This window comes from Corticium candelabrum, chromosome 1 (genome assembly GCF_963422355.1).
Source record: "Corticium candelabrum chromosome 1, ooCorCand1.1, whole genome shotgun sequence".
NCBI lineage: Eukaryota > Metazoa > Porifera > Homoscleromorpha > Homosclerophorida > Plakinidae > Corticium > Corticium candelabrum.
In genome coordinates this window covers 15,397,043-15,414,841 of record NC_085085.1, presented here as the reverse complement: position 1 = coordinate 15,414,841, position 17,799 = coordinate 15,397,043, and the positions used below count along the sequence as shown (strand labels likewise).

The window sequence follows — 17,799 nt, the reverse complement described above, 5'->3', positions numbered from 1 at the left end:
TGCCTTGTCTCGAAGACTGCTTGTGTCTGTAAGGGTACAGTGCAATGCGTCATTCAGCTGCCTCTGTAATACACGTTGAGACTCACCAGACGAGTTATTAGGATGACCGTCCGCGCCGTAACTAGCCAGAACTTGTCTATAGCGGACAAGGGCGTTTCTTCACCTGGGATGGATATCGGCGTACAAGGTGATTCGACAAACATTGGTGATTTCTAGGTGTGTCTATCAAAACCGTTAATTAACACTGTATTCCTACTGCTACAGTACAGTGTAAGCAAATACAGTGTAAGTGATCATGAATTCAAATACAGAGACTTCCAAGGAATTTCAGTTCACTGTACCACTAAGCACCAAACTGCAAAACTCTTGATATCAGTGATCATGATCCAGTTCAGCAACAAATGTATTAGACTTACCGCTAAACGTCACAACTTAAAGGCGCTCTATACACTATGTTACTACTAAGAAGAGAAATAGCTAAAGCAATGCAGCCTAAGAAAGCAAGATTCTGACTCAAGCGACACTACTACATACTACTGTATTACACACAACCGTCTTGCATCTGTATTATAGTCCTCGTCATCGTTGGTTACATCAATAATCCTTTTTGAATCTGGTTTGTATTTAAATTTAAAGTTTTCTCGTTGATAGAACAGCAAGTAAGGTGATTCACTGGCTACTTTCTCTTCTGACGTTTCCTACATTACACAAAGCATTAGTTAATTAATTAGGAAGAAAACAGAACAAATTGCAATAACTAAACAAACAACCACACATACATACATACATACATACATACATACATACATATATACCTACAGACAGACAAGACAAACAGACAGACAGACAAACAGACAGGCAGACAGACAAACAGACAGTATTGAGACAGACAGACAGACAGACCGACAGACAAAAGGACAAGTACATGTGTACAAGCAAAAATTGTCAACAAGTGAATGAGCAATTGGCTAAACAGACAGACATACAGGATGGTAGTACCTTGCAGCTGCTGTCATTGTACATGTACCATTTGCCATTTGGATTCTTAGCAAACGTGACATAGTGACCACCACCAAGAATGCCAGTGTGACTCTGAAATAAACATTCGTATATTTGACTCTTGGTTGCAAACAAGTCAAACAAAAGCAATTACCGATATTGCATAAAGTTCAAACTGGTGCCCTGTCCTTGCCTCAGCTGACTGTTCTCGATAACAACGAAGGTCCTCGTGTCCTTTCCTTGCAGCCTCACAATTTGAATTTAGCCTCTGATCTTGTTCAGGGTGTGATTCAACTCGGCATGCCCTACCCGGAACTTGATAACAGCTTCCATCACGTTCAGAGTTCTTGTTAACCTCTACTACCACCCAATTTTTCAACTCTAAATTATCCCCTCTATCCATGGCTTCTCGTCCATTGTAAGAAGTTGACCCAGACTCTTTTTTATCACCAACACGAGTCACCTCACGTTCCTGCTCAAGTGGTGATTGACACACAGTGATGCTTCCTTCTTTGCCTTCAAGATGTGATGTTGATTTTGTGTCGACTTGTCCTACTTCCTTTTGGAATGGTGATGTACATTCTTCACTTGGACTAGCATGGGATGGAGTTAATTGACGCTGGAGTGAAGGTGACTGAACACCAACTGATGACTCTAAGGCAGTCGAGTTTGCTTGAGTTGTAATAGCTGATGTTGCTGAGACACACACATACTTCGATGGGTCAAAGTTGTGCATAGGAAATTGAACGACTTTGAGAGATTTAGCCCAACGATTATTTACAAATTGGAATCGTTTCAAGTGAATTATCTGCAGCAAAAAGCAACATTATAGTCAACTTTGCACAAAACCTGATCTACAAAGAATTGAATGTAAAGGAAGATTAGCAACCAATTTAATATTAACAGCATGCTACATTGCATGGGTAAACTAGCAGAACAACACAGAGCTACTGCATCCACCCGTGCCATTTAATTTCAGCACACAATATAGACAGTACAATATCGAGTCCAAGTCTAGTGTGATGATGTCTTTGTGCATACCAGTATTGGCGGAAGCTTCCAGATATTCATCTTCTTAGTCGCTGTCTGGTGTTTCTGGCATTTAGAGCAATACCTACAACAGCAGAATTACACATAGCCATAGGAGATTCACTTCACTCCAGTACCAAGACTCTTCCTCTCCGAGTTCCTCTTCTTTCGTGAATGCCTCGAAACACTGATCCAGATTAATTGGCTCAATTTCCTGTCTCCGATTTTGTTCAATGCTCGAATGATCCTTGACTGCCTAAAGACCAACAACATACAAGAAATGAATAACTGCAGTACATGATATCCATGATACGAACTAGTCCTACCCTTTCGTGTGATGACTGGTACCGTAAATGCATCTCCTTAAGATCCCAATCAATTGCGATGTATCCAGATGAAAGGTTTTGTACATCATCATTACATTCAATTGTACAGCCACGACACATCCTAGAAAACTCAGAAATAGATAACACCACAAGCTACTGATGTAAAGACAACCAACCTGTACCAATGACATTTTGAACAAGCAAGACCATCTTTCTGTATTGTTCGTAGTACAAATGGATATTCATCTTTGTCTCTGCGTAAGCAGTCAACAGCTGGTTTAAACACTGCCATCATTTCACATATGCTCTACTGTACCTTGATACACTGCTACTACTTGGCTCTTCTTGGCTAAGCAAACGAGAGACTTGCTTCATCACATTGTAGTACAGATCTCTATTTCTAGTTGTAGCCATGCATGGAACTATAACTGGAGTGCCAAACAAACTAGGTCTGCTCTTCTGGTGTGCCAGTAGATAAACGTCTGTGTGAATCTAAAATGATAACGGCAGAGCTTTTTCTCACCAAGTGAACACTGCTAATTTTTCTATTCATTTGTTACGTTAGTCTATGCCTTATCTACATACAGTACCCCAAAGCAACCCATTGGATAATGATGTCTGTTTATCTGTCCATCAACTGTCTGTCCATCTGACTCAATGTCTGGAGACTTCTTTTCTTTTAGACTATGCTGCAATTACATTCTGCAGTGGCAAAACCACATGCAACCTTGAAGCAAGAATAAATAAACCACCTCTCATCTGTCTGTTTGTCTGTCTGCACGTCTGTCTGTCTGTCTCTCTATCTGTCTGTTCGTCCAACTACTCTTCAGCTGCTACAACACGTTTATACATATCAACTAACCATTTTTCTGTGTATCGCAATAACAAATCTCTCATAAACTGATGGGGGTACTCCCTGACCATTGCTGGTACTTGCTACAGGTTGTGGCTGTCGTTCAATAGTTACAGTTGCACCAGAAGGTCGAATGGGTGTCAAAGGATGTTTTGTCACCTGCTGCTTCTCACTCAAACATGACAAAGTCCTTGGACGCCTCTCGTCGCCATTTGACTCGACCTCTTCATCTCCTTGACCATTTGGCTGTTCTTTTCTGTCTCCTTGACTATTCACTTCAGACTCTGCATCTGTTTCCTCCTGGTGCTCCTCAAATATTGCATCATCAATTACTGTATCTACAAGTTCCTTGGTCTCTGATTCTTTATTGTAATGCATATCTGATTCAGATGAAGATGAACCTCTCCCATCATACACTGGAATCTCAAAGGCATATAGATATCCTCCAAGTAGTTTCACTTTCTGAGAGTCATTAGGAAAGCTCTAGATCATACAACTCCATTCAAGTAAAGGTAACTAATTACAATAAAAAAAATGAGTACCTTACCCTTACAGTTCCCATAAACAGTTCTACAAGATAAAGCTGAGCAACATCAAGGCCAGACAAATGTGATAAAGCTTCTTTCAACTGTCTGTATTTGTCGCCTGTTTTAAGCTTCAACCCATACTTTACTGGAACATTACCATCTAGACAAATGACTAACACAAGCAAGGGATGATTAGAATCAGCATAAATCATTGATGATATCACTCACAAACTTACCAATGACCTCAAGGTACATTAGGTTTTCCATTGGGAGAGGAAGAGAAAGAAATGTAAAAGGGTCAAACCTTACACTTTCATGTCGACACACTTGACAAACAACTTGAGATCGAAGCTAATGAGAAAAAGAATACGACTTTGGCATGCATGCACGCACGTGCGAACACACACACACACACACACACACACACACACACACACACACACACACACACACACACACACACGTGCATGCATTGCAATGACCACTCTACCTGTCCTTGAAAAAGATCAACCACAACAGACTTGTTTCGCTTCAAGTGATTGTCCCAAGCCTGTTAAAGAGAGCCCCATTATCTCTATCCAGTTTTGTGTTTGGTTTAGATCCACTGATTACCTCGGCTGCAACCTCTTCATCAGGTCTACCATTGCTATCTTTCAGTTCAACATAAGGCTTCTCATGAACTCTACATTATCAATGCAGCAGCAGATTGACTCAAAATCAAAAATGTTTCGCAATCAACATCTACCTGTTTAGATCCTCATGGAGTCCATCTAGCAAAAATGCCAAAAGTTCCTAAATCAAACTTACAATGAGAGGCATTGATAATACTTTCATAATACACTTATGAGTACTAATAAATGATTAAGATATTTTCCATCTGTTTTCCCACTGCCAGTTGTTCTGCCTGTGTATCAATGTTTATGTCTCCCCAACTACCTACCAGTCCGTCTGTTGTCTGTCTGTCTGTCTGTCTACCAGTCTGTTTACTGTGTCTGCAACCTCAAAACATCAATATCTGCAACATTCCAGTTCATGATCAGCATACTACCAATACAACTGTGAAATACCCATAAAGCCTGCTCTATATTATTTAGGACAAACACGTAGTCTATTAGTTATCAGTAATAACATTTAATAACACAAATAGTAATTTATTAGTTCATGTGTATTAATTAAATTTGAAGTTCTGGGTGCACACACACACACACAACAACAACAAACCTGTGAATCATGTTGCTGAAATCCATTAAATCTGGGTGAATATTTGCCAATAGTCCACTAAAGATAAAATTCCCATACAAACAAAATAACATCATCCTATACATCTACACATACCCGCATCTTGAGAGGTGCAATATTCCACGATTCTCCATGCCACAAATCCTGAACCAAGTCTCCATACCGCTTTGCTATATGGCCATTCATTCCCAACGGATTGGTCTTATTTAGATCATGAAGATGATAGTCTTCCAAAAAATAGTTGGTCAGTGGCCGTGTGTTACTCATGCACTGTAGCGCCGAGTTCATGAAACATGTATTTCCCAAGTTGCTGAGACCAGTGGCTCCCTTCACAGTATTGCCTCCCGAAGCTAACAAGACGAAACCATAGTGTCAATGTCTTGACAACATTAAGTGCCCAACTAGCACAGGAACAAGACAAATTTCCTACTAAACCTTGTGATCAAGTGGTATAACACTGATGCTTCGCAAATCAGTTATTACCAATAGAAATACCAAACTTTAATTAGAAACACATAATACACTCGCAAATAGCCACACCAGTCTGATTTTAATGTTCTATACCAACTCTAGATAAGAAGTACACTTGATAACATACCAAACAGTTTCTTTTCTTTGCCCTTGTTGTTGACCAGTGACATCAACTCTTCTGGCCAGCTCAAGTCTTTGTTTCGAGCTACCAAAGCAACATCATAAAAATGTGATAACAACAAGTGAAGAGTTAGAAGTCTTAATTTCAGATATCACATTAGCAGCTACAAAAACTAGCCAGGTGGTTAGTATGAACACTTGAGCATGCACTCACTCTCAACAATTATCTTATGGTTTTCCTCCAAATTCAGCTGATATAACATCCGGTCATCATCTTCATCCAGCAATACAATGTTACCCTACAGATCAACAAACTAACCAATTACCTAAACTAAATCTTCAAACACTAGACTCTAATGAATGCAACAAACAGACAGACTATAACAAGCAGACAAATACACAAACAGACAAACAGACAAACTCTACATAAGACATAATCGTAAAAATTTCTAACACTTGCTACCAATAAGAAGCAAAGATTATACCAAATACTTGACAAACAGACAAACCAACCAAATAAACAAACAGACAAACCAACCAAATAAACAAACACACAATAAACAAACAAACAAACGAACACAAACTACATTGTAGTTTCATTTAATCATGAACCTGCTGTCCCATATACTCTACCTCATCTCTCATGTCCCATAATCTCATGTCTTCTGCTCTCACTCTCAATCGGCCTTGAATGTACTCAAACATCTACACGAAATCACATGCATCATTCACATTGACAACTACATACAATAATATCACACGTCTCCTACCTGCTTGACAGTCGCGGTTGTGCTAAAAGTAGCCTGATAGCTAAAAACTCGTTTTGTTGTTCCAGATGACTTGTCCATCCCACTTGTGGTGCCTCCACTCCCATAGCCACCAGTGGTGCCATAATTGTTGCTGCTGGTATTACTGCTGCTACTGCTGCTGCCCAACAAAAAACCAAGTCCAACACCAGCCCAGTTACTGGCCGATTTCTGTGGCTGTGATGTGTGTCGATAAATATGAAATACTTGAGGGAAGAGCTCCAACGTAGGTCGTTGAGTTTTCGAACACATAATCACCTATACATCATTACTCACATCTCATCTAACTTAACTTAATTAAAGTAGACACAAAGAAACATACCAAGCGAGGAAGACAAATCTTGTAGCCATACCATTCAGAGAGAGATCTCCAAACAGGCTCGGGAAGCAGCTCGAAATCCTTACCTTGTCTCAGAATGACTGAGTTCTTCAACCTTCCACCTTCTGTCGTCAACATCAGCACATTCTGTGAATCACAATGGATGAAAAGATGTGCCAACAAAGACACAAAAACTTTACCTTCTTAGTGTCTGGTTCACACAGACAAGAGTTGTCTATCTGTCCTGGTTGTTCTAGTGAATGAGTTGACGCTTTCTTGTGATGACCACCTGGAGACATCGAAGCCATGCTGCTATCAGACACGTGGCCAGCCAGTTTTTGCTGATTGCCACCTCCACCAAACTGACGACCACTTAAACTCCCATCAGGAGTAACCGCTCTTCGACTCTTTTGCTTACCACCACCAGAGCGACCCGACCGTTCACTACCCAATTTTCCTGTACTGAGATGTTTTTTTCCTTTGCTTCTACTGGGTGATGATTTACTTGTACCACCTGTTGGCACATGCAACTGTCCATCAACACTGCCTGGTTTCCAGTGTTTCGGTAACGTATTTGATTGCATAGAAGGTAATGCTGATCTGTTAGATTGAAGTTCTGACAACTGATGGTGACCAGGGTGAGTGGACACTCCCGTATGGTGTGCTTTAGGTGACAAACAAGTCTCAAGAACTGATGGGCCCTAACATCATAACAAAGTCCTGTACATACTACAACAGTTTATGAACACAGTCTTTCATGCATACATCATATTGTACATATTGTTGCCATGCCTTCCACCATGACACCACAACAAGAAAAAGCGTGTCTCCTGGCTCGAGGCCTCTCTTCTCTGATCTTGCCATCCATTTCTTGATTATCTGTCCTTCTTCTTGTGAAGAACAAGGTCGCAAACCCAAACCCAAGTGACACACCTTCACATACATACAAGTTATTAAACTGCACAATAAAGAACAAAATTCTGTGAAGATATAATTACTGACTAATCAGTTAGCAACACAATGTCTTCTGTTTCTGTTCACACACACACTTACACACGTGCACACACGTGCACACACACACACACACACACACACACACACGCAAACAAACACTCACTCACACACACCAACAACACAAGAAATGTATATTACATGCCCATCCAGCAGTCCACACTTATGTATATAATAGGAATAAAGATACAGGTGTTGTCACATAACATTTAACATAATAACATAACTAGTTAAAAATGCACAGCATTGTTGGGGCGAGCCTCAGTGAGAACAGACAGATCCGAGACACAGTGATTTGTCATCGCAGAGAACATGCACGTTTATGTCTAGCTAACGTAAATTTCTTTGTAGTTTTGAGTTCTAGCCTGTTTGCATTCTTGTAGTAGTCCCGTGGCACGCAGCAATCAGTTGTGAACATCTTCCTATTTTGATGTGTCAGCTATATAGCTACGAACAATGTATGCAGAAATTTAAAGTAGACACAAATCGATTCATACATGCACCTCCGCAACGCAGAACACAGCAGTTCATTCGCAGCCTACGTGCACGTGCAAGTTTGGACATCGCAGAGAACATGGATAGAGCGCTAACGTAAATTTCTTTGTAAAATCGACATGTTCTCACATTTAGTTGCATTCTTGGTCGCAGTCATCAAGCCATCTCTAGAAGTCTGAGCCTGTTCGCGCATTCTCTTATTAGTATCGTGGAACTGGCGCGCAGCAACCTGGAGAGCCGTACAGCTATTACACTTACACCTGCATTATGATATCACAAACCTTCACGTCTGTGATTGGGTCAAAATCAACGTTATTTCCGGCCGGTAGGTTGCAAGACCGTACGTACGTACCATCACACACATCTCAACACAGAGCAGTACACATAGAAAGGGTCTCGCCAAGGCTCACCCCAATTAATTATTAATTAACAATCCTGCAGTCTACGAAGATGAACGACAAGGTAGAGGTCGTGATGTTGCAACAAATGACGTTGTTTTCGTTTACCTGTTCATTAGCTACATGTATCATACACTAACACAGAATGCCTTTTTGTAACATCAAAATAAGACATTGGCTGTAGCTCATCTCAGAAAAGCACAACACTACATTATGTGCTCGAATGTTAAAGAACAGGAATTACCCTAATGTAAGTTTGTTCAAAATACACTACAACATTACACCAAAGTAATCATCCAATAATCATGAATTCACCTGATAAAGCACATCCAGAAAGCAATCGATGAGCCTGCTGCTCTCTGCCCACTGCAAATACTGTTCCACAGTCAGACCATGTCCTTCAGTTGCATGAGATGTCAACAATTCGTGCACCATCTCGTCAGTACTCTGCTTCAATTCCTCCACTTTCTCTCCATCTTTTGCCTCACTCGTTTCATCCCTCATTAGTTGGACACAACCGTCAATCATAACCGACAAGTCATCACGCGAAAGAAACCCATCTTGATCCATATCAAACACTTTGAAGGAAACTACAAACAGAGAAGCAAGAATCTAGATAAACATGAACTACATTCTCTCTTCTTTGAGTACATTTCAGTTTGTCTTGATGCGTTCCTCTACAACAAGTAGACATTGCCATGCACAGTTCTTTGAGGTCCAAAGTGCCATCCCTATTGGCATCAAATGCCCTAAACAAACCTGTAAAAGAAACCCATCAAGATGGTTATGTTCTTGCATGGTGCATTGAATTTGCCTTTGCAGAGTGTTTCTGGAATGGGTGGAGACACTGCTGACGTCATGGCTGTTGAATCAAACTGGCCACCTTTGCAATATATTCTCAATGTGTGGAATCGCTTCTCGAGATCATAAACATCTTGCTCTCTCACTAAATCATCAAGATCTCAATGTGATTAGAATAGTGTACAAAGATAAATAACTGTAAATCAAACGCGTACAAGATGCGTAGATGCATTATCTGTGATGACATCACCACTTGTGTAGTACAGTGCCCCCACGCATAAACGCCCATAACTTCGGCGTGGCCTAGCGCGGGCCCCCGAGGTCGTACGCTATAGCTGATTAGATGCGTGTGGTCCTTGATGCAAGGGTTTTCTTGTAATGTAATTATGATGTCACAGAACCTTCTAGAAGAAAGTTAGTAATATAAGGCGGTGATTGGCTGTCGATAGGGGCGTTGCCTGTTACTGATTGATTGATAAACTTAGCTCTGCCTTTTACTGTTGCAACACTATGTGGTCGCACAGCAACCGAGCCATATTCTTGCACCTGTCTTCTTTGCTGTGCGTCAGAGTGAGCAACAACTGTTCAGAGACAGAAGTGTTTTGAACGAGGTTAGACGGAAGCGAATGAGTGTTCCTGTTGACCAAAAGGAGGGTCCCCATTTTGGGAATGACGGGTTAGCGTCTCCTTCGCTGATGTCTGACTACGTGAAAGACCTATCCAAAGTTTCTGCTAGTTCTTGTGAACTTGGACAACTTTTACCAGACAAGGAGATCTTAGATAAAGACATTCAGGACTGTTTGGACGACTGGGTTGTCACTCTCACTACAGAAGACTGAATGATGCTTAGTCTTGTTGTTTTTCAGGCCTTTCAATCCTTAGTTGTTCTGTATAGTATTTAGATCTTAGGTTCTTTGTAGCTTTTTGGTTGTTTTTTTTGACTGTAAGTGAAAAATATTTATGGATGGCGTAATACAGAATGTTGCACATATTCATGTTGTCATATCTTCGCGTCAAAAGCATCAATCAGAAATCCCCACGATGAATATTTTAGAAATCGTCTCTGCTATGTTATCCTTGCGTTTCACCATATTCCGTTACCGTTTTGTAGAGATGTACGACCGTATGTGCACCCCTCTTCAGGGGCCTTCCTCTTCAATACCTCAAAAACGAAAGCACGTTTCAAAAATCGCCACAATGATTACCTAGATAATCATGTCATGTCCCTTTCTGCAAAATAACTAGTTAAATAATGAAACACTGTAGCGTAAAAACGAACAAATGTGCAATACGAAGAAAATGTGCTTCCTCGAGCGAGGCCCGCTGTAAAACGCAACCGTTTGTTGAGTTCTTTCACAACGAGATGCGGCTACAATTGCTGAATCTTGTTACCGAGTTTTGTCGATAGACATGACAGAACGTTTGAATTACGCGCACTTTCCTGACATCACTCCCAGATGGGCATTTATGCGTGGGGGCACTGTAGTACAGTCACTTATGACTGTTAGGTTCAGTCATTGATTGATTACAATAATATTAAATAATAATGACAACTAGCATTGATATTCACTGATTACAATAATACAGTAGAACACCACTTATCCAACGGGCATGGGACCAAAAAGACATCGGATAACTGATGCATTTTGAAAAACCACTGCAGAATACTTAAAGAAGATCAACATCTAGTTGTACATGTAACAACTAATACAGTACAACTTCTTTGACTAGGAAGAACACTAATGGGAAATGTCAAGACTTAAAGTAACCACTAATCTTAGTCTGGATCAATGCTTTCGCTCTTCTTGCTGTAGTTTTCATCAGCAGCCCATTCAGTTGGACCATTGTGCTTACTGAAACTTCAGGTTGTTCTTCCAGGTACTGAAGAACCATTTCTAGAGCTTCACATTTAATTTGACAACACGTGGATCATGGATACAGTACTGTACACACAGGAATCGTATATCCTAGCTTGTGCACAGCCTTGCAGTTCAGACAAGCCATGCACCGTCGGATAATCCATGCTGTCGGATAACTGAGTGTCGGATAAGTAGTGTCCTACTGTACTGACAACTAGCACTGATATGTAACAACAACTAAAAAATCATACATGTACCATATTATGCTGACAGAGAGACAGACAAAGGAGAGACACACAAGCAGGCAAACATCAGAAGCAGATAAACAGACAGCCAAAGACAAAAACATAAATAAGCAGACAGACAGACAAACAGACTAACACATGATTTAGTTAATTAAACAATTTAGATTCATGATTTGGCGTGTAAGTTCTAGAATATATTTCATAGAAAGAAAGACAGACAGACAGACAGACAAGGGTATATATTTAGTAATATATATTTAGTAATATATATTTCTATATTTTGGTGTCTTTTTTATATGTTTGTCTGTCTGTCTATCTGTCTTGATTTATTTCAATACATTTTAAGCACAATTATAAACACTAAAAAACAAGCACTGATATAGTTTCATCACAAAGTTGTAATTAATACAATTAGGGTTCCTTAACAGTAAAGACTACAAAAAGAAAACAAAAAACCAGACGACAAGCTTACAGCTAGTCACTTCTGCAATAGTTTTCTGATAAGTAGGAGCTTCACCACTCTCACTCAACTGCAGCGCAGAGCAGACCAACAACCACTGAGATACCTGCAAACCATGCGGATTCCGAACCAGCCAACTCCTGAAGACCTCGTACGAAATTCTTCCCGGCTATACAAACATCCGACAAAACACATCACACAACAAACAATCAGAGAAAACGATGCAGGAATCCTGACAGTCGAACTGCGCATGAAGAGTTGTCTCACGGACTTTGGCACCTGACCAGCACCCTCCAACGACAAAACCATACTCTCCATATCACACTGCAATATCCATTGCCCATCAGACGAGAAGAGCGAAAACAAAACTACACAAAAAAAGAGAGAGAGAGAAACAAAAATCATTGCGATCCAACACACAGACACAGAGCTAGAAAGTGAAATGCGACGAATATTACATCTAATACGTTCCTCCGAACTGCCTTTCGTCAGCAAAACTAGTCCACTAACGAGGTCTTTAAAAGCAATGCCTTTCCGACCACCTCCCATCATGTCGTAGAATTCCTGAAATATAACGAGGTCTAACTCGTCCAGGGGTGTGTCCATCTTCCGGCTTACCTCAGCCAGACGCGCCGGGAAGGCATCTCCGAATACCTCGCGTATAAAACAGTTCTTTGTCATCTGGTTGTTGAGTCCCACCATACGTTTGAAGGAAGTTCGGACTCGTTTGAGTTCGCTCGGTGACACTGAAGAGAAAGAGAGAGAGAGAGAGAGTGGAGTAACAGGTAGCGGCGTAAACTACGTGTTGTTCTTACTTCTTGAGACTGCCTCTTCGTAGGAGAGGGGGTTTGCTTTCGAGTCGATTTGTCCCATCTCCGTTACTCGCTGACATGCAAGTCTAATTAGCGCAGGACGTTTTGCGTTAGTTTGGCCACGCCTACGTACGTGGCGTCATCGCGTTGGTGCCGTAGCTCGTCATGTTGCCGTCGGCTGGTTACTTCAGGGGTGTTATGTGTCCGTTCTTTGCCCACGCTCTCTGTCACCGACCTTATTGCCATTTCAAGCACGTCGCACCTTCAGGTTAGTTGCGTTGGATCCGGACTAGCGCGCGTTAGCACGGATCGTTTATTACAGGAGTATTTTTTAGCGCGTGCTTATGCCTTGTTATCTGTGATTTTAGAAACGACAGGCTCGAGGCAATTTAACAAACAGGCGCATAGCGATGTTGCAAAGCGGCTCGAGGATTTCTCAGTAGTAAACGTGTCAAGAAGGTTGCTATAGCAACAATAAAATTAAAATTAAAATAGGAAATGCTATACCAGTTTTGTTTTTATTATATGTAAACATGCAGTGAAACTAAAGAGTTGCCGACACAGAAAGGCAATCTTGTAGCAAATACATTGACATTGAAAGACAGAAACAACAAAACAAGTAGATCTATTCCTGAGAGCGATGCAGGCACGCATTCAGATTCTCCATCAAGTGCTGCTTTAAATGCAGAAACGGGTATGCCTGCTACTAATGCAATGCAGCAATCACAACCAGCTACTGATTGCAGTCGAATTTTACACAAAGACTTGCTTGAAGACACAAAACATCAAACAATTGATAATACACATAAGTTGGTGCATTCAGAGCCACCAACTACTACATCGAGTCGACTTGCTGTAATAGAAGCTGATCAACACGTTTGTAGTGCAAACGAAAAAATGTCATCACATGTGAAGTCTGAACACAATGCGACAAGCCACGAAGACTACTTTGATGATGTCTGTGATGTGATGGCTTATGGTTAACTGTGAGAGATTGAGTGTGTGCGTGCTGTTACAGATTGGCTCCGCTGTTGATAAAGTGCTGAATGCGTATTCAGTACCTGTGGTAGATAAAGTGAAGGGTTCCAATTGCAGTATGACATCATCGACATTAGTGTCTAGTACATGTATGAATACCACGGATGAACATGCCAATGAACAAAGGCAGTTGCAGTTGAACACATCAACAAAGAGATATAGTGGGATTGGTGGTGTACGAATCAAGAAGCGGATGGCTCATCCGGCAGCAGCTGCAGCTAAGGTAGTCCGACAATGCAATGTATGCAGTGCAGTCACTAAGTGTGCATTAGGCTCGAGTTGACAAAGATATGCGAGAAGCAGCTATTCGACAGTCTCGATCACATGCACCAGTTATTGCAAGAAAGCGAGTAGCTCACACATTGAAAAATGTGTCTACATCATCATTATCATCATCATCTGAATCTAACGTACAAAGGCCAGTTATATTACTCAAAGCTGGAGGCAAAATACCAACGAACTTGAGGCAGAAGTATTTGGACTGTTTTGTCGACGAGTGTCTCAAGATCTGCACGACTGAGAAAGAAGCTTATGACAAGGTACAGTGTACACTCAGATATCTGTTGTACTACGTAGAAGACGTACAGACTACTAATGTACTCTTTTTTGCTTGGTTGATGCATACACAATCACTCTAACCTTCAGTGTCTTCGTTCTTGTCAGTGATGCAAAGTCACAAATTTGCCTGCTTTCTGCAGCTGGGTCATGTTGTTTACATTAGGCATTGCTATCATGCAGACAGTTCAGTCGTTGGTGTGGTCATAGATCAAATAGGTTGTAATTTGGGAATGAGATATCAAGACTACTGTGCTTTATCATGATGGAACAAATAAAAGACTCTATGTCCAGATTACTATGACTGTAATGAGATTTTACAGTTTGCTATGGCAACCGATATCTGGTCACTGGACTATACTTTTACACATTATTATCAGCTAAATGATTTTATAATAAATCACCAATTGCAATGTGCATGGGACAGTGATTAGACATGTTAGTGTAGACTTGCAGTAATAATTTGAATGTGATTTGTTTGATTTCTTTATAGGCACAGCAAGAAGAGGAAGCGTTGTTTACAGCATGTATTATGCGGCAATCGTACACCAACAAGGGCTCTCTCACTCTAAAACGTCTCAGAAATGAAGCTGCAACACATGCCATTCCTACTCAGCCATCGAGCACAATGTCTACACCAACAGCAGCACGAGCAAAGAAGCGTCTTCACTCACACAATCCCGAAAAGGCAAAGACAGAACAGCTAAAAAGGAAGGCTAGCAACTTTTTAGATTCAGTTACAGAGACAGAACCAGGAGCAAAGAGACCAAAGTTGGACAAGAAGGCATCAACACCAACTGATCCAATTAATGCTGTCGACGCAGGTGCATCTTGCTTAACAACATCACTGTTTAGCCAGTTGTGTAACATGTTTTGTAGTTAGCAGACTGTATCAGCTTCTGCAGCCATATCTTTTGTCAGAAGATCAGCTCAGTCAATTCGGTTACCCTCGGCCTCATCCTTCTAGTTCAACTGTTGCTACAATTTCTGAAGTTGGATTATACAAGGTAAACCCGATTAAGCAGCTCTCCGATACAGGTACAGTACAGTGTGAAATGATCATGTTCACGTACTTCACATGTAATCCCTCCAAATTGTTTGTTCAGAGTTGCAACATTTATGTTGTCGTTGTGGGAGTCGTTTTAGTATGACACCAGATGGACGCTACCTGACGAAAGAGAAATGCTTGTATCACTATGGAAGACTACGAAAAACCAAAGGTAAAATTTACAGTCATCCTGGAATAAGTAGACTGTAGTGCTACATTGTATGCATATTTTGTGACAGAAACAGGAGAAATCCATACAGTCTATTCATGCTGTCAGGGAGAAACTCGGTCAAAGGGCTGTCAAGTGGCAGAGGTGAGTTATTGGTATGAAAGATAGAGACACCAGTCATTGTGGATGAGTCACAGTTTTGGCAACGAAAACTGAGGTGTTTTATCTTCAAGAAATAATTAACGTCTGTGTGTTTATAGTGTCATGTTACCAGTGGTGAACAGGACACGATAAGAGGTGGATTTGTTACTACAACGCAACACAGAGATACCGACTCGTCTGCTGACTGCCCAGGCATCTATGCTCTCGACTGTGAGATGGTTGGCATAGTATTAGCAATGATTTGTTTTACCGAGTGGCTACGGGTTCGTGTCTTGTCTTACAGTGTTATACTGCTGCTGGGCTGGAGTTGACACGTGTCACGGTCGTCGACCATGCAATGAACAAGACATACGATTCATTGGTTAGACCCGAGTTGCCAATAGTAGACTACAATTCAAGGTAACCATTTATTGTATTTGTCTACCAAAATGATATTTCGCTTGTGTGAAGAACACTGAGCTCATAGTCTTTTCATTGGACCCTCATTGTGACTTAACTCTTGCTTCAGTAAATGCCTGTAAATGCCTTCAAACAACAGGTGCTCTTACCACATTCCCTCTGTAGGCCCTTTGCCTCTTTTGTCAAACAGATTTGCGTAGCACTAGATGCAATGTGTGGGTGAATGGCAGCATAAAAGTTTGTTCAAAATATTTAGAAACTAGAAGCCATCTTTATGATGAGATCACACAACCCATGTGGCAGTTTTGCTAATTCCTTCTTGGGGGTCTCTGTTTAGAGGGATGCCTTTTTCAAACTTGTACGAGATTTTGGCAACATTGATATGTTAAGCCATTCAAAGATAGCATGTTTACAAACACGCAGACACAACACACACACACACCACACCACACACACACACACACACACACACACACACACACACACACACACACCACACACACACACACCTCTGTAAACATTACTACCTTGCTCTGCTGTGCTACATGATTATAACAATTTCAGCTGCGTTGCTACTCTGTTGTTACGTCGATCAAATACATATTGTCTGTTTTACTCTAGATTCAGTGGCATTACAGCAACCATGCTTGATGGTGTTACCACACGTCTCGAAGATATCCAGCAACATCTGCTCACCGTTTTCTCTGCCGACACTATTCTTATCGGCCACAGTTTAAACTCGGATCTATTGGCTCTCAAGATTATCCACAGTAAGGTGATAGACACAAGCATCGTCTTTCCGCATCGTTTAGGCCTGCCCTACAGACGAGCATTGAGAACTCTGGCGGCAGAAATTCTACAGAAAATAATACAAGAACATGGTAACATAAATCCAATATCTTCCTGTGGGTAATCTAACAAGTGTCTTGCAGTGCAAGGTCATGACAGTTTTGAGGACTCGGCGATTTGCATGGAGCTGATGATTTGGAAAGCCAAGAAAGACTTTGCGAAGCAGACACGAAAACGAACCACTAAAGTCAAGTAATTGAGGTTTATTTTCAGTTGAGGTTTTGTGTCATCAAGAGGCCATCAAACACAATGGGATGCTTTATGATGGCCACACCCATGTACGAAATGTAAAGGAAAATCATAGATTGAATTGTTGCTGTTCAATAAGTTGACAGGAAAAAATTGAAGTCAAGTAAGCTACCAGTCACCCATTTCCTAAGATCATAAAATCTGCGAGTACCTCTACAAATGTACTAATGCCTAAACTCAAGTCGACTCATTTCAATCCAACTATTCACGGTGGTGCGAACGTGGCTGGCTCACGTTGAATAGTACTGCCACTTCGCGATTTTCGAGGGTCCACATTGACTCCTAGAACAAATCCACTACCTGGACTTTCGTCAAATTCCTGGAGCTCAGCGATCTGCCGTTGCTTGAGTTCTTGTTGTCGTTCTAATCGAATGCCCTGCAAACGAGTGCTTTCTTCGTACACCTGAAAAAGCCAACAATTAGACACACAACGAGGTTACCAGTTTGCTGTACTCACTCTCTGTTTCAATTGCTCTTCACGTTGTCTGACTCTGTTTTCCAACGCGTCTTTTTCTTTTTGTAGTTGATCCTTGAGATCGGAAAGCAGCTTGTGTTGGTAC

General features: G+C 41.1%; 3 protein-coding genes across 4 annotated transcripts in view; 1 reads left to right on the top strand and 2 right to left on the bottom strand.

Moving 5' to 3' along the window:
* Positions 1-385: 385 nt before the first annotated feature.
* Positions 386-12,884, bottom strand: LOC134179072 (ubiquitin carboxyl-terminal hydrolase 32-like). Its single transcript, XM_062645977.1, has 31 exons — positions 12,774-12,884; positions 12,577-12,704; positions 12,417-12,522; positions 12,196-12,326; positions 11,971-12,127; positions 9,408-9,539; positions 9,245-9,352; positions 8,909-9,183; positions 7,455-7,622; positions 6,890-7,390; positions 6,693-6,836; positions 6,335-6,628; positions 6,198-6,269; positions 5,779-5,863; positions 5,572-5,649; positions 5,070-5,323; positions 4,956-5,012; positions 4,480-4,526; positions 4,347-4,416; positions 4,225-4,284; positions 3,971-4,085; positions 3,755-3,906; positions 3,217-3,690; positions 2,671-2,846; positions 2,531-2,608; positions 2,355-2,475; positions 2,166-2,284; positions 2,041-2,113; positions 1,154-1,807; positions 1,000-1,092; positions 386-698 (listed from the first exon to the last, which is right to left on the bottom strand). The coding sequence occupies exons 1-31, from the start codon at positions 12,829-12,831 to the stop codon at positions 534-536; spliced, it is 5,145 nt and encodes a 1,714-aa protein (XP_062501961.1). The 5' UTR covers positions 12,832-12,884; the 3' UTR covers positions 386-533.
* On the top strand, positions 12,830-17,214 carry LOC134179099 (RNA exonuclease 1 homolog). Its single transcript, XM_062645998.1, has 13 exons — positions 12,830-13,038; positions 13,139-13,229; positions 13,310-13,727; positions 13,789-14,031; positions 14,081-14,347; positions 14,857-15,187; positions 15,243-15,401; positions 15,470-15,583; positions 15,651-15,724; positions 15,841-15,960; positions 16,026-16,141; positions 16,763-17,022; positions 17,074-17,214. The coding sequence occupies exons 1-13, from the start codon at positions 12,936-12,938 to the stop codon at positions 17,184-17,186; spliced, it is 2,409 nt and encodes an 802-aa protein (XP_062501982.1). The 5' UTR covers positions 12,830-12,935; the 3' UTR covers positions 17,187-17,214.
* A 64-nt stretch (positions 17,215-17,278) lies between these two features.
* Positions 17,279-17,799, bottom strand: part of LOC134179082 (serine/threonine-protein kinase TAO1-like) — a 6,872-nt gene continuing 6,351 nt past the window's right edge. For both annotated transcript variants that reach the window (XM_062645987.1, XM_062645993.1), the window contains exons 19-20: positions 17,697-17,799; positions 17,279-17,642 (exon numbers count right to left, since the gene is read on the bottom strand). The exon at positions 17,697-17,799 is cut by the window's right edge and continues 80 nt beyond it. In XM_062645987.1, the coding sequence (XP_062501971.1) occupies positions 17,445-17,642; positions 17,697-17,799 (301 nt within the window). In that variant the 3' untranslated portion in view covers positions 17,279-17,444. The remainder of the gene's footprint in view (positions 17,643-17,696) is intronic.